This window comes from Vanessa atalanta, chromosome 25 (genome assembly GCF_905147765.1).
Source record: "Vanessa atalanta chromosome 25, ilVanAtal1.2, whole genome shotgun sequence".
In the NCBI taxonomy this organism is placed as follows: Eukaryota; Metazoa; Arthropoda; class Insecta; order Lepidoptera; family Nymphalidae; genus Vanessa; species Vanessa atalanta.
In genome coordinates, this window is record NC_061895.1 from 5627077 (window position 1) to 5652482 (window position 25406).

The 25406-nt window shown below is 32.6% G+C and overlaps 2 protein-coding genes across 2 annotated transcripts in view; one reads left to right on the forward strand and one right to left on the reverse strand.

Moving 5' to 3' along the window:
* The window catches only part of LOC125073832, a 112289-nt gene extending 110507 nt beyond the window's left edge, over positions 1-1782 (forward strand). The window contains exon 8 of the mRNA XM_047684941.1: positions 669-1782. Within this exon, the coding sequence (XP_047540897.1) occupies positions 669-804 (136 nt within the window). The 3' untranslated portion in view covers positions 805-1782. The remainder of the gene's footprint in view (positions 1-668) is intronic.
* Positions 1783-19129: 17347 nt separating this feature from the next.
* LOC125073831 overlaps positions 19130-25406 on the reverse strand; it is a 38259-nt gene continuing 31982 nt past the window's right edge. Inside the window, exons 18-21 of the mRNA XM_047684939.1 lie at positions 25190-25347; positions 24109-24992; positions 23363-23673; positions 19130-23109 (exon numbers count right to left, since the gene is read on the reverse strand). Coding sequence (XP_047540895.1) covers positions 23367-23673; positions 24109-24992; positions 25190-25347 — 1349 coding nt within the window. The 3' untranslated portion in view covers positions 19130-23109; positions 23363-23366. The remainder of the gene's footprint in view (positions 23110-23362; positions 23674-24108; positions 24993-25189; positions 25348-25406) is intronic.

The window sequence follows — 25406 nt, forward strand, 5'->3', positions numbered from 1 at the left end:
AGAGCGGCTAGGACTGCGAATTCGCCAAGTAAGGTCGGGCTAACACTCACATATCTTGAAAAGTACGTAAACCCTTTGGTCTCGCGTTTGAGCTCTCTCCAATAGTATCTGATTGCCGTCCCACCGATTATTGAGATATCTAATCACAAGAACACCCTGTAGAGCGCTTTTGTATCTGTGCACACGCTTAAGAAATATGTATACGTATTTCAGCTAAATCACAAGATAAAATTAAAGATATCACAGAGTTCTGTCATGTTATACATTACACTTTGAGTACCAAATAGCAATGCACCAAATACCATTTACCGTAAAATAAATCTCTGGCATTATATAATGGCCATTAAGTACGCTATATCCTGGTCTATTTTTATTCGATTTTATCTTGATTTCAATGCAATTATTTTTTTAAGATTTACACAACTACGGCCATACAAATATATATTATACTTAATAGGTAAATAATATCGGTATAGTAACATCTGTAACTCTGTAGCTATATAATAGTAAATTTTCTAAACGATAACCTTTGAAATTTAATTTTAATAAACATTGAACGTATTATAACCTTGTAAATTTTAAGTGACCTTCGTCCGATTTAATACGACTTATAATACGACTGAGATAAATGTACTATCATAATTTTATAGTTTTATATTTCTTTCCAGAAAACCACAGAGCGGCAGTCGTCAGGTATCCCAATTCTCTCGCTACTCCGATGTGATGCTGCCACCAGTACGTCGGACCTTTTACCACCCGTACCTCGACTACGTCCTTCCAGAGTACGTTCCCTATGCCTACTGAAACAATGGAACTTTCTAGAACGATCTTGAACATTCCAGAGGGATACTTCCCTTACGTACAAATACTATGTGGGCTTTAAACTCCAATTAATATAATTATCAGTATTGAAAACGCCATATCGAAAGCATATCCTCGCTTTCGCTTCTGACCCGAGCTTTCAGCGTATCTATTGCAATATTTTTATATTTTTAATTTAAAAAAAAAACTGAGGTTTTCTCTGTAGATATGCGATTTTTAACCCCTTTATAATCGCATTGTATTTTTATAGATATAAGATTGTAATAGTATTTTTCTTGTATTTAAAATCGGCTATAGGTCGATGTTAGATTTATAATTCGTAGGCTAAATCCTCTTTCGAGACAATAATATTTTTTTTTAAATTAAATACATTATTATGATCAATTAAAAACCTACGAGTAGAAACCGTCAATTTCCAAGACGTAAACGAATGGACAATAAAAAAAATTAACCTAAATGTTTAGAGGTTTATTCGATATTAGACTTTAAGAGTATTTTTTTTTTAATGATTTATTGTCAAAGTATTTATAACTTTCAATTTAATATTCGAAACATTTTCCTTGGCTGTTTCTTTTCAAAGAAATATATTGAAATACTTTTGTTCGAGTTTGTTTTTATTAATATTCGTCGGCCGTTGTGTGAGCAAACGTTCGTCAAGAATATATTTGAAATGCTATTAGACTGGCGCATTATCACATTGAAATATTCAAATTTATCGATAACTTCGGGCGAATATTCGCCTCTATTCATCGATAAATATTTTCGCAAATGACATTGACATTCATGACATTTGTAAAATGTGCGACGCCAGTCAGTAAACAACAAAAGAATACGAAAATAAACTAAATTGTTACTTGTAACTTATTATATTTTTAATGTTAGTTATATGTTTAAGTTTATTTTAAATATTTTAAGTCTGATTACAATTATTAATATGTCAATAATTATCCAAAGTAGAAACTTCAAATTGTACTTAATTTTTTAAAATATTTACAATTACAATTGAAAACGGACAATAAAATCGATACTATAATATTTTTATGAATGTTTAATAATTTACTATTCCTCTTACATTATTGTATTGGAAATAATTATAATAAAATAAAAGCAGTCTTTATTAAATATACAGGATTTCATGGAAAATTTGCAATACATATTATAAATGCACTAATGACATTTGCACGAATTTCTTTCACTCGGATAAATTTATGTCAATAATATTTCACTGGTCAAACTGATGGAACTATAAATAATTCTAGTTAAATTTTCAATAATAGCAACACTAGAATATTTTGTAATCGTTTAGTTACTGGTCGATTATTTAAAAATTACTTTATCTTACATTGTCCTAAGATTACAAAAATAATTATATACATTTGACTATTAGTATATTGGACTCATTGTTTTTTTAATAAAATTGTCATAGAAGTCAATAATTGAATCATAATATATATTAATGTGACCAGTGACAAAATCAAATAAAAAAAATCTATTTTCATGTATGAAACTAAGACGGTTGTCTATGTTGAGTGCAATTATGTCAAGTCAGTCCGTGAAATATGCATATTAAAATGCCATTGTATTTAACAGATAACAAATTAACACATTAATTCATTGAATTTAAATGTCGTAGCATGTGTAGAGCATACTTAAAAATATGAATACGAGAAACGACAATAATAAAACTTAATTGAGACAATAAATAAATTATACTATGTAGTTTAAAATGTCACTTTAGTAATTATTTATCATAGAATTTTCAATTTCGCGGTCACTTTCTAACTTCCTGTTAACTTACTTGGTCCCTTTGAATTTTTTAAACAATTCAAACTTTATCTTTTTAGTATTATGTATAAATGTTAATCTTGAAAATTGATAATAATTGTTGCTATATTATACGCTGAATTATACAATTATATTAACCACGTAGTTTGAATGTCTATACATTTGTATAACTGTCGTTGTGATTAGAGGCTAAGTTCTGTAATATACCTATTCCAAAAGCCTAAGGGACGGCTGAGTCGGATTCGGCTGGGCGATGAGAGACTTTATGACATAAAACATTCGGCAGATAATTGCTCAACCGAACCGACAAATAAATGCTTTAACTACAATTAAATGTTTCAGGTTAGTTACTTAATTGTAAATTAGTGAAGCGCCCCGCGCTCTTTCATATTATTCATGTATTGGATTTAGTAATATGTGAGGCAGGACATAAGTATTAAGGAAAGGCTTTTGAATTGTATAAAATATTGTCTACGGAAATTTCTGGAAACTTCTCGCGGGAGAGTTCAATGTACGCGATTGCCACCATCTTTGACAGATCGAAGAGTTAAAAGTTTTTAAGAGTGTTAACTATTTATGTGCTAGATATACATATAATCGTGTCTCTATCTATTGACTATAAGATACGACGGAGATCGTCAACATAACCTCACAGACTATGATATTGGCTTTAACTTATATAACATATGTATAACGGCTTTAAGCTAGTCAAATTCATTAAACTTGTATTTATTAACGGACGTACAGTCCTATCCTACGATTTAGCAAGATATATATATATATTTATTTACATATTAATTTCGATATATATTCCGTAGTTGAAACGAATTATTTTGTAATTATTTCTAGTTATATTTAGTAGCGATGGATGCGTATTGCAGTTTAAAATAGGTGATTTAATTGATAAATTAAATTTTGATTACATTTTACCTGCATAGATTGTTCGCGTTTACATATCTTGGAATCTATTATAAATGTGTCTGTTACATATTAAAATAATCATATCAAAATAATATATTATTAATATCTTGTGAGGTATACCAAGTAATCGACTTGCAAATATATTAGTCACATAAATTAGTTCCTTAACGATACTAATTTCGAAAATACCGAATAATTTCCCCGCCCTGCACTAAAGGCTCGAGATTATTGATTTTGACATTATATACCAACTTTAGTTTTTCGTCCAGATAAGCGTAAACGTGTTACGAGTGGGGAAAATAACCCGACCGTGTAAAACCGAAACTATGACATCACTTTATGACACCCTATTCATCTATCGATCCATAAATTTAATATATATATAAATTAATAAAAATCATGCCGATTATTTGGAATACCTCAAAGCAACTTCTTATCATAAATAATTAGCTAAGATTAATTATATATGAATGTTACGCGGTATGGTGAATTTGACAATAATGAGACAATACACGGAATGTGTCGAATAAATTTCGACCTTATCCGTTAGGATATAGAGTTTACGAATGCGCCAGGCCGCGTTGGTATGAGTAATATACAAATAACCTAACCATAATAATTAATTAATGTTTTAAAATGTATTTTAATTGGTGTTTTTTTTTGTGAAATAAAGATAGTTTACTCCGAGCAGATTGATTTTTTATTATTACCCTTTTTATTTTATTTCTTTCTTCAACCAACATTTCACTTAGCGAAATCAAATACCTATTTGCTCTGCAATGAACGCACTTGGTATTGAACTCAGACGTAAAACGTAATTTTCGTGGATGTATAATTTTGTCAGGCACAAATATAATAAAAACCGACGCCGTTTGAAAAAAAAAAACGTCATTCCGTCATCTATTTCCCGCCCTAATGAGTATCTGTCAATGTCAAAGTTAACAGCTTAAAAACTGAAAATATTTATATTTGTCAAAGTCACGAATCACTATAATATATATAGACATTTTAATATCAATATCAGGATTATTCATAATGAATGGGCGTATATTCAAATATTATTCTCAATTTCAATACGTCTTTAATTTAACGAATGAATTACACAGATAAATTCACAATAGTCATCAATATCGATTCATTAATATATCACATATACAAACATATGTAAATTGCTGAATCAAATCAAATCACTCTTGTACAAATTTATTAAGATTATATAGGAAATTAGCGATTCGTCCTATCCTTGGTGCGCGGGAATTCTTGAATGTAATCGTCGATCAAAGATGGCCGCCCCGCTACCCTCGACGCGATACTAAAGCGCTGTCCAAATCCCATAGACACTATCCGATAAGTATAAAATATAAACAAGATGTTATTACATATTTGATAATAAATTGTACAAAATTTACAAATGATTATGTTCTGGTAAGTTAGCTGTAGTTACTGTGATGTAAATTCTTGGTACGTTCTATCTCTTATATTGAAGTGGGGCTATATCTGATGGAATACATAATAATTTTTAAGTGTTCAACAAACATACTAATTTGTAAGACAAATAGTGCGATGGATTCACAATGAATCACCGTCATCTGGACTTTGAGTTTAGAAAATAAAACGTCCTTCGTCGCATAATTTAATAAGTAAAAAGTTTTTAAACATTATATTTGTATTTATTTATTGTAATTAGCATAATTGGTCTCACAAATAACTGTTTCCTATTTAATTGGAGAGTAGTTGATATAACTCTTGGAAAATCTGTCAAAGTTGACACTTCGGCGTTGAGTTACCGTCCAATTAGTACTTGTCCATGCTAGATAAATAATTCGAATCCATTAAATCTAATATCTCAATATAATTAACATTAACTGAGACCATATTTTTGTTATTTGAAATTTTACGACAACGAAGTAAATAAAAAAATATGGCATTTTTTTTTTACGAAAATATGGCATAATACTCATTAGGTTTAATACAAATAAGTGATGATGATGACCAGCAAATTTCCCCCATAGAAATATTTAATGATTTTTTTGACATAATTGCAGAAAAACGGATAATTTTTTGCTCAGAGAGGCCGTCAGTGTTGTGCTCAAGGAAGATTTTAAAATGAATTCTTGAAATACCAATTAACAATAAATATTATTGAATCCTCGGTTTATTTGAAGTTCTCTAAAACTAATTGAGTGCCAAAAGTGCATTTTTTATTTGAAGTTGTTTTATTGAAATAATAATAATGTAAGGAGTGTAAGTGGGCACAACTACATCTCAGTGCCCCAAGTCATCCTCACCCGCACGTTGTGCACCCTGTTAGTTAACCAACGAGGTTCTGACGACCGATTGATGGCGGTATAAACAACCGAAACGGCGCAACTAAGTGACACAGACCGGTGACGGGCAGTAAGTTACCGGTGCGAGAAGTTGCGCCCTGCGTTCGCCCAATATACCCACCACCCCCAGTCCACGGCGGCCCTACTATTTCAGGTAACGGCGGCGACCACGTTAACACGTTAAAGGTAGGGCAGAGGGTGCCAAGAATCTCCGCGTAACAAACGGCCACCCAAACAAACTAACCCTGACGACTGTCCGAAGAGAGGGAAAGGACCTCCAGTGTGTCGACAAGGGTTGCGTACCTCATTAGTAAGCCAAACGATAGATACAGTCTCAAAGTTGTGCAGGTTTACGCACCCACCTCCCTCGACACTCTCGGGTGATGAAGTCACCCGAGAGTGTCGAGGGAGGTGGGTGTCATCAAACGTATGGACGAAGACATATAAAGAGCACCACAAAGGCTCACTTAAACGTTTTGATAGGGGACTTCAAGTCTAAAGTGGGAGTGGGTAAGGTTTTGGCGTTAGCAATAACAAGGGAGTAACGCCCTTGAAGATATGTTTAAGATGCTGGACTGGAAAGGTAAGGGCATAAATATTAAGGGCGAGTACATCTCACACTTGAGATTTGCAGATTATGTCTTCATTGCGGCAGAATCGTTGCAGGACTTGCAACAAATGCTGCACAGCTTGGCTAACGCTTCTCTAAAAATCGGCCTCCGGATGAACTTGGATAAAACCTAGGGCATGATAAACAATTTCGTTAGTCCGGAGCCGATCTCTGTGAATGCTATAACTCTTGAAGTTGTTCAAGAGTACGTATACCTCGGGCAAACTATGCAGTTAGATAAAAACAACTTCGAGAGGGAAGCCAATAGAAGGATTCAGCTGGGCAGCGTTTGGGAAATTACGTCGAGTCTTAACGTCGCCAATACCCCAGTGCCTGAAGACGAAAGTCTTCAAAGCCGAGACGTGGACACTTACAGTGCGGCTGGTCCACAAATTTAAAGTAAAGGTACAATGGTGGTCGACATAGATCAGAGGATTAGCCAGCTGAAGTAGCAGTGAGCCGATCACATCTGTCAAAGAGCCGATAGCAGCTGGGGCCAGAAGGTTCTAGAGTGAAGACCGCGAATCGGCAAACGTAGTGTAGGATGCCCTGTGGCACGGTGAAGTGATGATATGCGCCTTTGGGAGGCATATGTCCAACAGTGGACTAATACAGGCTGATTATGATAATGATGATGAATAATAATAATCCAATTTATTTCAACGAACACAAACAACTAGTTCTAATAAAACACTATTACATGCAGTATAAAAAGCTACGAGTATGTATGAGAAAAAAAAGTTAAATGTTGTATTTAATGTTTTGTCGTACATCCTAGCGAATTAAAAATGATTGTTTTTATAATAATGTTATCAATCAATTTTAAATGTTTACCATAATATTGAATCCATATTTAATTTCAGGTTTATGAATATATTCATGATATTGAATGGATTTGCGTCTTTTATATTATTTTAGCACGCGACGGTATGATATTATTAATCCGTAATTCAAGAGTGCGGCAATCGTTCGACGCTATATTAAAATCTTATATATGTTATGAACTTGGGGTTTATCTATATATTTAAAAGATTTTCAAGAAATGTATTTGTTTAATTATTACTGCAAAAATTAATATTACGTATCAAAATGTACGTCGACTAAAAAAAATTATTGAATTTTTTGATATTGATTCACGTGGATAGTGACATAAATAGGTTATCAGGTTAGAGAACTTTTATTACTGATAAAGAACCTTACAATTTATTTGTGCAATGAGCAATACATATAACTTATATACAAAGTTGGTTTCAATGGTAGAATCTATGGCAGTACATGTCCACAATGAATAATTACATTACATTACGTTACATTAACAGCCTGTAAATTACCCACTCCTGCGCTAAGGCCTCCTCTCCCTTTGAGGAGAAGGTTTGGACCATATTCCAGCACGCTGCCTTATTGCGGGTTGGCGGAATACACATGTGGCAGAATTTCGTCGAAATTAGACAGATGCAAGTGTCCTCATGATGATGATATAAATTATAAATACAAATTAAGCACATGAAAATTCAGTGTTGCTTGCCTGGGGTTGAACCCAAAATCATCGGTCATCGGTGCCGATGCACGCGTTCTAATCACTGGACCATCTCGGCCTGTCACAATGAATCAAAAAATAATAATATATCCGAGACATATCTCTATATCATATCTCGGTCACAAGCCCAGTGGCTGTGTTTAATTTCAATCTGCGACAGACAGACACTGCGTATGGAAATAGACACGATTGCTATCGTTGAGTCAATATCGTTCTCGTCAGAGGACGGATATCGACAAATGAAACGAAGATTGTTCGAACTTTAAACTTAGGTACTCTTATTTTTGGTGAAAGTATTTTAATTAAGACAATTTGTTGACGTTACCTAATTACCGGCTCTTAATGGTCTTTGGAAGTGTATTGCATATATTGTAAGTGTACTTCTTATGGTAGGGTAAACCGCTTCGTTACGTAACGCGTTACGGCGCTAGTCTGTTTGGCTTCCCTTTCTCTTGTACATTTTTAGTTATAATTCTTGAGTATGTACATTAGAATTTTGTGCATGGTACATACATATATTATATAATTAATAAAATATTTTTATTAATAAATTACCTTTCTTTATATTGTCATATATACATCAAATTTAAGCAATAATCTAAGCTTTTTTCGAGTTAAACAATTTTAATATTAAATAGTTTAACTTAGATTAGTTTAAGTTATCACTTCTGTCGGGTGTCGCGAGATGCACACCTATTTCTTTTATGATATATGATGATAGCAAATGGACCAACTGATGGTAAGTGGTCACCACCGCCCATAGACAATGGCGCTCTAAGAAATATTAACCATTCCTGACATCACCAATGCGCTAACCTCGGGAATTAAGATGTTATGTCCCTTGGGCCTGTCGTTAAACTGGCTCACTCACCCTTCAAACCGGAACACAACAACACTGATGTTTGTTTGGTTTACTGGTGTTTGGCGGTAGAATATCTGATGAGTGGGTAGTACCTACCCAGACAGGCTTGCACAAGGATGTTTGGTTTCAAAATATTTGAATCACGATGGGTGGCGGTGTTCCCCTTCTCTACTTAATAATCCTTAATAATTGTACAGCTGACGTAATTAAGGTTTCTGTTATGTCAGGATTAGTTCTTCGAAGTAAATAACATATCTATTGTTGCTATTTACTTCACTGTAACTTCCAATTTGAAGCAGCCTGTATTATATGAGTCATGACGTATTATTTATGAAGAAATTATAGTATATAATCTTTAATAATCGCGCTGTTGCGGAATTTCGGTCATCTAAGATCAAAAGGAGTACTGCATATGAGACCGAATCTGGGTGGGTGACATGAATAGTTTTTGGCGATGGGAGAAGCAAAATTATATTCATATCTGAATGCGCTGGTATTTCAATCACTTAATAGTGAATAGTGATGACCGCAAAATTATTACAAATAACTTCCTTATTGGATCATGAAACACTGCGTTATTAAAAATATATATTTAAGCTGACATATAATTTAAATGACAATGCACTTCATATGTCCAAAATGAACTCAAGAAACATTACCATATTTTATTTATCCACTACTCGAACAAAATATGCTGAAATTGTATTTATTTTATGATTTACATGTGTTTCTTGATCGCTAAAAACAATTTAAAAGAAAATTTGTTAATACATTTTACTTCACTGCTAAAAGTTTGGAATCTTTATCCTAGTTAGTAAATACTAGTTTATGTTATAACTGAACATGTACAGATTAATAAATATTTAAATGCATGTGACTGTTTGTTTAATAAAACCGATTCAATCTTCACGCAGTGCTTTTTTTTTAAATAATAAGATGACGATTTCATATGTACAAATAGCGTTAGATATCATTTCAAAGTTGCAAAATTCGGCACGTTGTTTACAATTACAAAACTTTAGTTTGTTACTGAAATTGTTTGTGATTTGACGAAATATTGCTTTAATTTCAACATGATCTTGTTTCACTTGAGAATTCTTAAAAAGTTGTCAACTTATTGTACAGTTAGCAAAACATATTACATCAATTAATTACGACATTGTGAAAATATACTATATAATATCCTAGCAGAGAAAGTACATGAAGTAGCAGGTGAATGTAAAACTGAAAACTGTCTTCGGCCTCCTTAACGCGAAAACCCTTTAATTTTAACTATTACAATTTACACTCACGAGGCCAAGGTAGAAATGTTTACGACTTCTTAAGTCGTTATTATATTTCTTCATTTATTAAAGTTTTAAACAAATTTTAACGAAGTAGAGCGAAACAAACGTAAAAGTTGAAGTCTTGTTAATTTGATACCAACGAAAACAAACATATTTGTTTGGAACTTTAACTTTAGGGGAACTTTTCAATCGCATGCATTTAAAAATACTTCATAATTTATAAGAGAAATAGGACGAAAGTACTTTCAATTTGACCATTTCGCAACAATATTCCAACGACAGGATCGGGAAGAGTGAAGGCAAATAAAACACATTGACATCAAATTGAAGCGATATCATTGGTCGAGCACTTGAATAATCTATGACACTCTTTTTGGATTCGCGAATAAATGTAATTTTTAACGTCAATTTGTTATCGGATCTTATCGATATTAAAATAGTTAACATCGATTTATTAACATAAGAATTAATAACATTAAGTGCTTAAATATATACAAATATGAATTAAAAATAGTTACTGTATAAATCTTGACCGCGTGGTAGCACGAATGCTAGCATCATTTCCTCGTTGAATCGCAATTCCGATCCTCTGGGCTAAAAACGAACCTGCCCTCCTGTCACCAGTGGTGGCAATAAAGCGAGGTGTTACTTACTTTTGATTAAACTTTAATATAAATAAAGACATTTTAATCAAAAACTGTTTGTAGTGTAATATAACAATACTATCGGAAAATTGTATTCAATATTATGTATATTTATCTCCATTCCATCTTTGATTGGAATAAGCTATAAGTCATTAAATAAACTTAACTCTTGATCTCTAAAAACAGGAACAGCACTTTACCGATATTTATTTACGATTCGTTTCAAATTAAAAATTATGTAAATATCAACAAAGTTTGATTACAATAAGACATTTTCACATTGTATCAGAAAAGTTTTTCAGGCATCAAGTTCATAATTTATTTTTTGAAATACAGGACATTTTTGATAGGATAGGTGTTGAATGTTTTGGTAGTGATTTGATACAGCTTAGTTTAAATTGTATTATTATATAAACAGCTGTATTTATCGAATCTAATTCAAAGACATGTGTAATTTCCATACATTTTAGTAATCTCTTCTCGTGAACACCAAGTTTTCCTATGCTTAATACATACAATGTATGCTAAAGAAAACCACGCATCAATTAAAGCACATTTAAAAAGTATGACCATAGAGAAATAAAAGTAAAATTATAATCACGTTTACAATCAAGAAGTTTGTATATAGACTAAATTTTTAAGTGTGGGTTGGTCCAATACGAAACTACAGGAAATTGCGAAAAACACTCATTTGAATTTCGCGTTGAATTTTTATGAATATTACATAATTGCTTTTTTAAAAATCTATTTTCTAACCAGTTATCGAATACATTTATTTTGGTAAAACATTGTCATATGTAGTTATGAATTTCTAGGTAAATACAATTCCAACTAAACTGTAACATTCATATTAGTGAATTCTTGGAGCAAACCAAACATGTGCTCTACTTGGAAATTCTATGCCTTTACTAAAAAATAGTGTACACGATATTTTTCTTAGTTAATTTCTCATTAAAAAGGCAATTAATGGCGAAGCGTTTTAGATATACTGTGGAAACCAGTCCTAAAATATTAAGTATTTTCTAAAATATTTGGGTTCTATTATACTATAAGATATATCATTAGCTTTAAATACGGACATAAGTAAATAAAAACAAACAATATTGGTTTTCTTTAAGATTAGTAATTATTACTGGTTTATTTTCGATGCGTTTATTAATATTTGTGTGTCACTAAAAAATAAGTACTGAAATTTAAAGATGAATAATATCAAAATCGATGTTCGTTAAGTCAACCAAACTCTTGGTATATCATTGTATTCAAAGCCCGGATTTCTCATCTGTCAGGTTAACTCAGTTGCTAATCAGTAATTAATGACGGTTAATTTTCGATCCGTTTATTAAACTATAAAATTAAATGAATTATTAAGTACAATCTATTTATAATTCATTATGAATAAATATTTTACTTACATAGTTCATCGTTTTTGTAAGGATTTTTTTATAAATAAATCTACGGCGCTGTTGTTGTCTTAAAGTATTTTTAATATTTGTAACAAATTAAATTATAATTCGAATACGTATTCCGTGCAATAATAATATTTATTCATCTTTCGACTGCCTTTCACGTTCGTAAACAAGTCTTTTAATTTCGCCCATCTACGCTCGAAAATGTTCCTTCAATGAAGTCTCCCAATTACACATTCATTCAAAATACCTGCATACATTCAACGTGAAACGATGCTGAAGAGCGTCACGTCGTGTTACGTGAAGGTTGCGCCCACGACAACACCACGACTGTTCATTATGAATACTAAATAGCCCGAATATTCAAGTAAATGTGGCTTAACTGAATATTGTTTCTAGAATTTTGTAATGTCCAACTAAAAATAATGTAGTTATAGCGAATAATACGCCAACGAATCAATTAATTGTGAACATTTATGGAATAACTAGCTAAACCCGATTAATTCGCTAAATTTATAAAACTTTATAGCAGACAAACATACCATTTTACCTCGTCGGAGAGTAAATTGAAAAAAACGTTAAACATTTGTTTGGTTTTGATGACTATGGATTCGACATTTTTAGTGAGAACGGACACGGCCAGATATTATATGACCAGGATATGGGGCTGGTACCTAATTTCTTTAAAAATTTTAGTTGAGATATTTCTAACAGTAAAATATTTAGTCTCATTCGTATTTACAGATAATAAAACAAGCAACAGTATTTTCGTTATTGTAATCCTAATATAAATTGCGATCATTGACTCCGACTAGGACTTTTTTCAAACTCTTAATTGGAGTCACCCGAAATCTGAATAAACAAAATTGTGGTCGCGCGATATCCTAATGTTGTTCGCTGGGACTATTAACGCGTCATCTCGTGACCTTTATCGCCCACGTTTTTGTCCAAAACAGTTGATTGTTGATAAAAAATGATTGTAGACAAAATCTATACTAATTTTATAAATGCGAAAATAGCTCTGTCTGTCTGTGACTCTTTCACGACCAAACCACTGAATCGAATTTGATGAATTTTTGTATGAAGCAAGCTTGAAGGACATAGGCTTTTATGTACCTGACGGCCAACCCCTAAAACGTGAGTAACACTGCAGGTGACAACTAGTATCGTATAAATAGTATTCCATAAGCAAATATTATTACTGTGGTTTTACGTAATATTTACGACATATTTCAGCTTTTCAGAATCATTGACGTATAATTTAATTTAAAGAAGTCAAGATTTTAACTGTTGATTCTCAATAGAAAAATATTAATGATTTTATGAGAAAATGTGATACTCATAGCAACAGTTACAGGTTCATTTACAGGTTTACAGATACATTTTTGTTACTCAACTACATAGAGTCAGTAACTCTTTTGTGGGACAATGTATACGGTTCTACAATAGGATCAGAAGCGTTCAAAATGCCTCTGTTGCCAAATTTAAATAAATCGTTAAGGAACGCTTGTGTACGAAAGGTTACTATACAATTAGTGAGTTTATGATTGATAGCACACCTTGGGAATGAAACGATCGCCTCCTGGATATTTCTTTCCATATTGAATATATTTAAATAATAAAATTGACAAATAAAAGACCCGCTGAGTTTCTTTCGCCGGTTCTTCTCAGGTCAGGGTATTTTCTTTTCCGAATCGGTAGTAGTGTTTAATTTGACAATCAATAAGAAAGAGTAATGCTTCTATATTTAAATAAAGGAATTTCAGTTTAAGTTTGAGTTCAGCGCGTTTTATGGTACACGGTTTGGCGAAAATAAGTGATTTAGGTTACCAAATTGTAGATGATTAAATGTTAGTTTTGCAGAAACCAAGAGATTAGTAATATATATATGTATTAGAGTAACTAACGAACAAGTAACGAGAAAACTGACTTTTTAACAAAGTATGAAATTTTTACCTTTCAGCGTTTGCTTTAACGGTCAAACCTTTCGTCCAAAAAATACATTTGAGGTGTGCTTTTGCAGAAAATTCATTGAACTTTATTGTTTGTAAAATTCCGCACTTTTCGAGGTAATACAATCGGGTTTTATATATATTTGACAAGAACCTCGAAAATTATGAGGTTTTTACAATTTTCGCTGATTTTGCTAAATTGAATTGAATTCAGCACCCAAAAAACTATAAATATAATGAGAAAGACAAATAAAGCTTGACTAAAACAAGGTCTGACGGGACTAAAATATAATTAATCAATACGGAATGGCTTAAAATAACAAGAACGTAATTACACGAAAAGTAGGAACGAAACAGCGACGCGATGCGCACAGCGTCAATTCCCGGTTCACTAGGTGACCGTAGGCGGCATAACCTTTGTAGCAATGAACACGAAAACGAGATGACAGATGTTTATGCTGGTGTCATATCGATACTTAAAGTTTTTATCAATTTTATCGTCGTAATATTGTATTGTCTTTTTATCGTCTTATAGGAATTTTATAGTATTTTAAACTGTCAAATGTAGATTCTATTTCTCATAATTTTAATCCTATTTAAATTATTTGTAGCACGGTTGGAACCATGGTAATATTGGTAATAGTCGCGTCAATGAAGCTTTTTCGTCGAAAGTTTTCAGAAACAGCTCCGATTTTGATAATTTTTTTATAATTTTTGTTTTTTTTTATATAAATCAAAATTGGAAAACCTTTCAAAGGTGATAAATTATTATTTATATTGTTTAAACAATATGTATGATTATTAAGTAAGAGAAAATGTTTCACTTCATTATTTTTATTAAGAATAAAAAAAAATACAAAACAAGTATTTTTTTAAAGGTTTAAGATTTTAATTAATATAAAAAATATATATTATCAAAATCGGAGCTGTTTCTGAGGACTTTCGATGATGGCCTGTTTTACGGCTTCATTGACGCGAATATAAAGGAAGGCTATGATTTAAATGTCATCCTGTGTTTGTAACTTAGGATTACGTTGTAAGGCAAAAATGAAGTTGAATGTGGAGTGTGCGTTAAGTGCTGCGGTGAGTTTACGTGAGGAAAGTAAAAGAGTGGAGCGGACTTCTAAAAGTTGACAAATTGTTTCTGAACTGTGCGATCTTGTTAGCGTAAATGACATTTGCATTTTAAACAAGAAAATACAATAATTTCATAAATGTTTTATATTATTTAAATGATACATTACTAAAGTTTTTGTTCTTTTAACTCGTTTCACTGTAGCATAACTTAACAATCCAGCCAAATTATTTATTTTCTTCAAGTTCAGGTCGAATAAAAAATAAAAGAACACAGAGTAGATAATTTCTTATATATTTTTACATTTCAAATAATACAGGCGGTTACATAAAAAATAAATAGGTCTTCGTATGAATTACACAGACGTGATGTTCAAGTCTTATAATTAAAATACATTCGATAGTATACTGTACACAAACGTTAAATTAAAAAGAAACATACCACTGCAGACCGACTGTTGTCAGATTTGTATCAATCACAAACGCATTCATTGAAAACGCTTACAAGAACCAAAACAAGTTTAGCATTTGTTTTAATCTTAGAATTGGCTTTCCAGAATAAGTATTCGGACTGACCAGAATAAGTCTGTTGGTATTGATATAATTAGTGTTGTATAAAAGAGTAGTTTAAAATTAGCTGCGCGTTTTTCGTTTACAACATTTAACGATAGATGTCGTTACGAGTATACGTGTTCTATATCTATGTTATATGCGTCATTTTTCTATGCGTTGGATTAAAACATTCTTTGCATTGGATTTTCACAATTCTTCCAAGATCTAACAAAAAAAAGGTTAGCAATAATATTAAATTCATATTTATTAACATGTTCCAAACTGTTGTAGACCAAGTTAGCTCAATTAAGTATTGAAATTAAATATATATATATTATAAATACATCAGACACTAGTGCACCATTTTCGATCATAATACGATCACGTTAAAGTACATTTTTGAACTGTCACAAAACATACAGAGACAACAAAATGAAAACTAATGTACGATATTGCCCGCTTAATTTCAAATCAATTAATAAAAGTTATTTAGGAAAGATCTATTTATAAACCTGATTTATAAAAATGATATATTTCTATTCGTACGGTTTAATTATTTTCATTATCTGAATGTATATGACGTCATTATTGTATTGTATGAAAGATTTAAACATTTATCAAAGAGAGTCAGCCTTACTTCCGCGTTTATCATAAACGTAAACATTGAAATTCAATTAAACACAATTTGAAATACTATACAAATATAAATTTCCTTATATACTTTTATTCAACGAAAAAAAATGATTTGTATAATATATTATAATTATTATTAAAAAACTTCTATTGTGCTTTAATTTTTTTTTTATTATGGCCTTATTATTATTATTATTATTATGGCCAACTGCAAACGTAGTTGTAATTTATCTCAAATTAAATTAAGCCGATAACGTATGTTTTAATTAATATTTTATCAATAAAAATCATAAGTAATATTTATGGAACGAAGTTCTTTTGCGCGGCTTACAGTAGAGTGAACTGTCAGAAATCGTCTCCAAAGAAAAAGCGTTACGTCCCCAACCATCTTTCTAAATTTTAAATAACAATTCTTTTATTATTATTTAATTATCCTCAAAATTAAATTATTTTATTTTGTCTGGTATTATGCATAGTATACTGCGAAAGCAACTTCGTTCCAACCGGGTCAAATTTTTAGTACGTTTTGTATTACGAAGTGGATTATACAAGACAATATAAATTTTTTCTATTTTTTTTTATCAGACATAATATAAAAAGAACCTTAACTATACGTTTCAATTTATTTTTTTTAAATATTGATGTCTTGATTTATCTATGATATACTTATTGATGGAGCAAAGACAATATTACTTTAGTCTAGCTATGTTATATGGGATTGTTTAAAATATATTCGAAGTAAGGTATTTTAGTTTACTTTGAAAGTTATTAGTTTAGTTTCAATAAGTTGCACTATTTTATTTTAATTAATTTTTAGTTAGTATAAAAGACACGTTATTATGAAAAAGGTTTTGGGGTATAAAGGGGACTGAATATTACTATCAAAATTTCAAAGGCTTAGTTTTACTTATATAGAAATTGGAATGTCGGATGTTAGGTAGGTTGGTTGGCACTAAATGGTAGTTTTAGTAAATAATACTAATTAATTAATAAATGCAATTGTTATACGATAAACTAAATTTTGTACTGGATAGCTGCATTTTGCGTTTTGCCTTAGAACTAATACACTCAAAATTTATAATTTTGAAGAAGAAAAAAAAACTGCAATTTTTTTTTTAATTTGATAATTGAGCCAAATTTTTTTTGAGGTTATATTTTTGACATTCACTAAATCTAAACACATATTAGGTTATAACCACAACCTTTTCATAATAATAAAATTCTTTGGTAATTCAAACACACGTATTTAAAAAATTATAATCGTACCATTAGATGTTTTAAATGTGAGGATATTTTATAGTAATAACATACATACATACAAGAGTTTATATTACAAATAAAATAATTGTTGTCCAATATTCTTTTTACAAGTCCATTATAAATGTAACTTTTAAAGAACACGCATCAAAATAGCGTATCGCTAAGTCGAGTTAAATATTACACGAGTGAGTTACGAAGTCAATTATTACAGAATAACTCTGCTGACTTCGAATATGGACACGAACGGACAGACGAAACAAGTCATAAATAAATAGGAATCAAAGTATAGCGATCAATACTAATACATTTCTATAAATAAATATTACCAAACTTTTTTTAATATTAAAAAAAATATATGTGAAACAAGTGATTTAAACGACATTATAATAAGGTAGCATAACTTCGTGTTGATGTGCATTTATAATTAAAATCTTATATTTATCGAAAAAAAAAATAATACAAATGTGCATGACGTGTAAAAATAAATTAATTTAAAAAAAAAAAGAATACGTCTAAAAATAAAATACAAAAGTATAAAAATCTTAAGGATACAAATATATTATAATTTTTAAAATCTTATCGAACGTGATTTAGACCCGTATCGATACCCTCCATCGCAACAAACGTTCCAGAGGAGCGTAGTTAATATACCAATGTATACCGATACAGTTTATCATATTCAATGCAATTCATAAATAACATACTAACGACACCATCCACAAGGCTGACTCTAAAAATTTCGAAAGATCCTTTTAACTTTTAATTAGTAATCTTATCAAATTCACTTTACATTAAATCCTAATAATAAACAGTCGTCCGCAATACAATCTGTAGTGTGGAATATATTGTATAGGATGTAAAAAAGTAAGAAAAAATTTGCTAAGCGAAAAACACCTATATTGTATACGGAATAGAATTCAAACTAACTACGCGATTATACTTAACTAAGCCTAAAATGGCACATACAAGAGCTTCCAGCGCACAAACAGTCCGCTCATATCCATCTATATTATATGTGAGGCTACAGTCGTACCACGATAACATAGCTATGATGAGCTATATATCTATAAACTAAACACTCTTTTTATACTAAAAAATTAACTAAATTTTAAAACCATATGACATTACATATAATCCATTAAATGTAATTAGAGATAAAACAATAAAATTAAGCTCTTATTTATAGTACTTCTAAATCAGTCTAATTAGTTTGATATTCTATGCTAGCAAATTAAATGAATCGTTCCTGTTACAATTGTCGAAGGATGAAAGATAAATAAACCTTACATTTAAATACTCCTTGCGATTTGCTAATAGCATTCCTATAGTATGAACTACAAACAATTCTTGATTAACATATTTTTTATTTATAATACAACACTATTTTATTTTAACGTCTTACATCCAATTTAATTATTTAAGTTCCAAATACAAAATTCTTTTTTCTTTTTTTTTCATGAAACCATAATGAATATTTATACATTATTTTAGATATCGACCAATGGTATAATGTGAATTCAATGGCAATGTTTATTTATCTTTAATCCACCTACCATTGAAACAGACCGAGTCTAAATCCTCGCTAAGCTGACGGTACGACTTGAGCCTAATCTCCTGTAATCGCAATATGAATGTTTTATTATTGACATATTCACGATAAAAAATAAAATTTGTGCTCAACGGACTATTCGTTTAGTTTATTATGTACATTAACTATTGCACTGGATACTTATGAATCGGTTGTAATCCAAGAGATAAACGTGTCGATACTGTACACAGTCTAAGCTAAACTAAGACAATTTAAACATAAGCTATCTCTTTCAAGGTTACCTGTTAAAAGAGATAGAAAATATTAGTGAGCTGCCACACTGTAGTCAAAAAAAGTTGCGTTTTAATCTGTATGAAAAAAAATCTAACGAATCTTAACGAATCTAATATATATCTGTATATATTGGTGTTAGTAAATGTCTGATAATGTTTAAAGAATTCTACAACTGAAGTGTGGGGGCATCATTATTGTCAAATTAGTTTATTACAGAAATTGCGTGCAAAAGAATCGACACCGATAAATTAATTGTTTTTCATTAACTGTAATGATAATATGTGGCTTGGCGAGAAACGAATTCAAAAGTAACCTCATCGATTTTAAAGCAATTATAATGTTATATATACAATCCTCCATCGTATTACGAACAGTTCGCAAAGTAACATTAAGGGCAATATGTGAAGTTATATTTCATGAATTCAATGTTATTTATCTGATAAAATAAATCTCGATTTATAAATAATAATGACTCAACAATATGTATCAAATAATGAAACCAATAATATTTGGTTAAATATTAACAAAAAAAGAAAACTTATTCTTGAGTTGTTTCATAAGATTTTTTTTTTTAAATAGCGTACAATAGTTTGATCCTGATGAACTAAAAAATATTCCAAAATATCTTCACACGAGTTGCCCACTGTACACCGAACGTAACCTCACATCATAATTGACGGACCACTATTAAGCAGTCTTCACATTAATATATCATTAAAATACTAGATTATAATAAAAAATACTGGACCATTAAAGTGATTTAGTAGGAATTACGAATAAGTAATAACTAGTCATCGTGTTATTATTTAGACTCGTGGAAAATGTTCAAACGATTAAATCGTTTCACTGTTTCTATAAAACAAAACAAAAAAAAAATGACAAGTATAGTCAATTAAAACGAATATACTTAAGAGAGATAATTGCTGCAAAAATTTCAGTTCAATCGGTGATGAGTATCAAGATTCCACTCGAACAAACATACATTTCAAGTTAAACGAAAGCTTTCGTTTTGAATATTTCAAAGTTAAAATTCTTTTAACGGTGTAAATGAACACCAGCTTCACCACCACAATTTAAAAAGAAAAAGAGATATTAGTACTTCATTGATGTTAATATTATTTAATTTTTGTAAGACGACCTGAACAGGCCGTGATTTCACCGCTTCCATTACGATGAGTGCCATGTCTTACAAATAACGTAAGCGAAAACGAAAATTAATTAATGAATTCAATTAATTATTTCTAATTTGAGTATGAACATTTTCCACTTACTAACCATAGATACATCATATAATTAGGTATAAAATAACCGATATCGTATAATTCATACGATATTTAAGATCGCTTATGGGTTCAGTACAATTGAACTTTTTGATGGCGTCTAAAATCCAGCTAGATGACGGAACTCTAAGCGGTCCACCCGCGTATCAGGTGCACCCGCGCTCGTTTTAGCGGACGCACTTAGACATAGATCTGATTCGGTAAGGTAAGATTGCATATTATTATTTATAAAAATATTTGACTTATATATTTTTATGTACTTCGAGGGATAGTATATATAATATTGGACTTCTGATTTAGATTGATGGACTGCGACACAGTTTCACCGATTAACATAAAATATGGCAGTATTTTTGATGGACAAAAATAGTATTAAGTCTGTTGTAACAGCACAACAACGTTAAACGTCCAACTAATCACCATGCCACGAGACGTCTGCCAAAGTTGATCGAATTTTACAACAATAATAATTTTGTATTTATTGTGAATAGAAACATAGATCCTCTTTTAATGGAAATTCAAAACCTTTAAGTATTATGCAAATATATATTTTTAAATAATAAATCATGACATATCAGTAATATTTTAGACACGAGTATTGAAGTATAAGTTTAAAAGTAGTATATTTCCTTGTCCATTAATTTGATTCAAAAACTCATACTGCCTGATTCATATTAAGTCTTGAAATCGAGTATCCTTCATCTTTTAAAATCGACGAAATTAAAAATGCAACCTTAGAACGTACCATTGAATCAGTTCATGTCCTATTTAATAACGCACACAACCACGTATTACTTCATAAGAGACAAAGACATACATTCAATATAACCTGACTCTATACAACGTCCTTTTATAATTCAATGAATTTCATCGATTACTCAATGTAGCATTTTTTTGAATATTCATCAGCCGATATAGAGAATAGCTCTATGTTTTGTTCGTCTAACCGGTGAGTATATAGGCATAAGAGGCATGCCAACGTTGGCCCAACGTTTGATATTGCATTGGCAAATACATATTTAACAATATAGTATCGGTAAAACTGTTCTCCAACTACTTTAAAATCAAATCGTTACATGTCATCGATGACTGCTCACAATGTCGCTCCAAAGTCCAGCGAGTGCGAACAGATTAAAAAAAAAATCTATAACCGGAAGACTCAGATAAAGTCGGCACTATTATAGACAATGACAATTTAATTATAGACTCAGTTTTATAAAGAAGACAAGACGACGGCAAGTACAGATAATTTTAATATCTGACAACATAATGTTTCTACAAAAGAGAAAAAGTATGAAATGATCACATAAATTGATATATAACGTCATTAGTATTAACTTAAGGAAAGAAAATTAGAGTCGATAGTCAATGCTTTAAAGAAATTGCTTAAATATAAATTCAGACTATGACACTAAGTCTATGACCACAGGTATAATTTATGTATAGAGAATTCTATGTATGTACTGGGAGAAAGTTACGTAGACAATGATTAAGTTTTGTCAAACGATACTAGCACTTATTTCAAGGCATTACGACTTATCCACTGACAAAACTGTCACAATTTTTCCATTCTCTTTAAGCATATGGTGGAAATATTGGTACCATATTGTGTATATTACGATAAAGTACCAAGTTTCAAGTATTCTCTAGCTAAGCACCTATACTTGAATAGTCGAACCTTCGACTGAGCCGCTAAATCACGCGTAACTTAACATTGGCAATGTCCTTTGCCTACACTCACTTTTTAATTATATTTCCAAAATGACCAAGACCATTACATTATAATAACAATTTTGAATACATGTTTCTTACAAATTATGTAATACCATTTTACGTCTACGTTATACATCGAGTCACCAAATTATTACAATATATCTACAGCCAACTTTCTATTCCCCAAAATAACTTCGGAAACAAGCTGATACGGATGCATTTATCTCACTTGTATCCTAGAAAAATCCGTCTAATCAATGTTTACATCTCTTTCTTACATTATTGCGTAGAAAAGGGCAGCTATACGTCCAAAAATTGAGTTCGTCTCGGTTACATTGAGACAAACTTTACACCAACATTGGACAATACGGTTGATATTGGTCTGATATATTGGCCACTGCAAATTTTTGTACCAACATTATCAAAATTGTGTATTAGTTAAAGCTATTACAGAATATGGCGGTTTCTGTCGAAACTGTATCAAAGTTGGTTAGCTAATAGGAAATATGCACCAAAGTTAAAGGGTCTCTTCATAGTTACCGCACAACGCACTGAGTATTATGTTCGTAACAATTAACAATTATGCATTCTTTTATACGAGTCCGCTTGGTGTCGGCGGCGTCCTGTAAGGATACAAAAATATAATTAGTGTCATAACTTTACTGGTTCTCGAACATCATATAATTTATTTAGTGATTTTCTTTTATATTTTCAAATAGAAAAATTCTGTAGGCCACTTATTTATACCAAGTTTATGATATTATATTTGACATTATTTTTCAGAGATAAGCATGAATCAAATCCGTGTTTAACATAGACTCAGCCGACACGACCTGCGCCCGGAGCCTATCTACAAGTGAGCAATGAAAAGCTAACCGGTTCAGCTGGCGGGCGGCGCGGGCGCTTGCGGGGCGGGCAGAGCTTGCGCGTAGGAGGCCAGCGCGCAGTAGGCGGCCAGCAGCGCGTGCGGCGCGTGCGCGGCGGCAGCGGGCGCGGCGGGCGCGGGGGGCGCGGGGGGCGCGGGTGGCGCGGCGCGCGCGTGCGCGTTGAGCGCACTGCTGCAGTACAGGTCGGCGGCGCACACGCGCGGCGCGCACTCGGCGCCCGGCTCGCTCACGCGCGGGTTGCGCACGCCGCCGCACGCCGCGCTCAGCGAGCAGAACGTCAGCGCTCGCCATCCGCCGTACCTGGATGTTCGGTGAGATATAGACAACCAATCCGCGGGGTAGTCGAATAGGCCCTAAACCTTTTGCCCAGCAATGGGCTGTTTACGAACTCTCCAGGTCTAAAATGTCATATTCTTCATTTATATTTCGAGTCGCTTTCTTAGCCTAATCTGTTTGCCTTGAGACATGTTTATATCATTTAAAATATAAAAAAAGGTAAGTCCTCAATAATCAATTACACAAAATGGCAAACACCGTTCGTTTTATTATATGAAATAGACGGAAGGGCAAGGCTTAGGTGGCCACCTAAGTCACTATGTATGCTTAGACTCACCACTCACCATTCAAACCGTAACACAATAATACTAAGTATTGCTGCTTGGCAAGACGGACTTGCACAAAGCCCTACCACCAAGCAAAAAGTTCAAAGAAAATCAAAAGTGAATGAATGCTTACTTGTCAATGACTACGACTGGGCCATTCTTGTATTCCATCTGACAGCCGGCTACAAATTCTATTAACGCAAACGAGTCCCTATAGGGTGCTATGAGCCTATCCAAGGCCGCTTCCCTCTCACTCTCACAGCTAGCTTGCCGCACTGCTCTAACATACTCATTGTCATCGGGCCTGCCCGCACAGTACTCAGTCGTATCACCGTGTAACCAGCCACTGCACTTAATAAACTTAACACTTAGTTGATAATCGTCCTGTAACGAATGAACACTGACATTGGTAACTTCTATAATTCTATCGGAGGGGACTTTCGGAACACTTTTAACTTTTTCAAACGTATACACTGGTCTCCTTAACTCCGCTTCCTCTTCGACGGATAAGGATGGCACGATGGGAGGTGGGGGCGGTGCCGTGTCTGGGGGAGAACCGGCGGTCCTTGAACCCCATTCGGGAAATTTGAATTTGGTTGGCGAACTGAGTTTGAAGTTTTTCAATGACATTTTGGATGGACTTCTTGGAGATTTTGGTCCATTCTTCTTTTCAGACAATGATGAGAATAAATCTCCATTCGCTATCGATTTCCGAGCTGATAGATCTCTGCTTCCACTGAGACGTTCTAATCTCAGTTCGGTTCTATCGAAGCGGTACGCTGGTTCCGATTCGTTGATTGGAGAACAATTTTCCGGTATAAGACATTCGTCGTCTGCGCACTCACTGCCCTCCTGCCTCCTGTAGCCGTTCGTCTCTGGTGTTGGCGGTGAATGGTTTTGAACTTTTCTTTCCGATCTTCTATAGGCTACATATGTGTCTTTCGAAACAAAACTCGCTCTGAAGTTCGCAACAAATAATTCCTTTTCATCTTCTGTTGGCCAGAACACGTCGCATTCCTGATAAAAATACAGTGACCTTCAGTTACAACTCTTAAAAATAGTCATTCATTATATGCTGCAGTCTTAACCCTTAATTAATTCACATTGATGATAATCAGAAGAAAATAAGTGGTAGGTTTACAATTAATTTTCAAATTCCGATATAAAAGTACTCGTAATGGCACGGTCAAACGAAGGACAGGCAGTGGACTCACGGGGTCGGGCGGCTCGTCGGCCAGCAGCAGCACGAGCTGCGCCGTGTGGTCCCACAGCAGGCGCCACAGCTCGGGCGCGCGCGCGGGGTGCTGCGCCACCGCGTACTCGCGCATGCGCCGCCGCCCGCACACCCAGCTCGCGTTCACGTACTCGCTGCCTGCGCACACACACTCGTCACAGGACCTGGAGCTTGTTGACTCCAAGGAACGTAGGCGG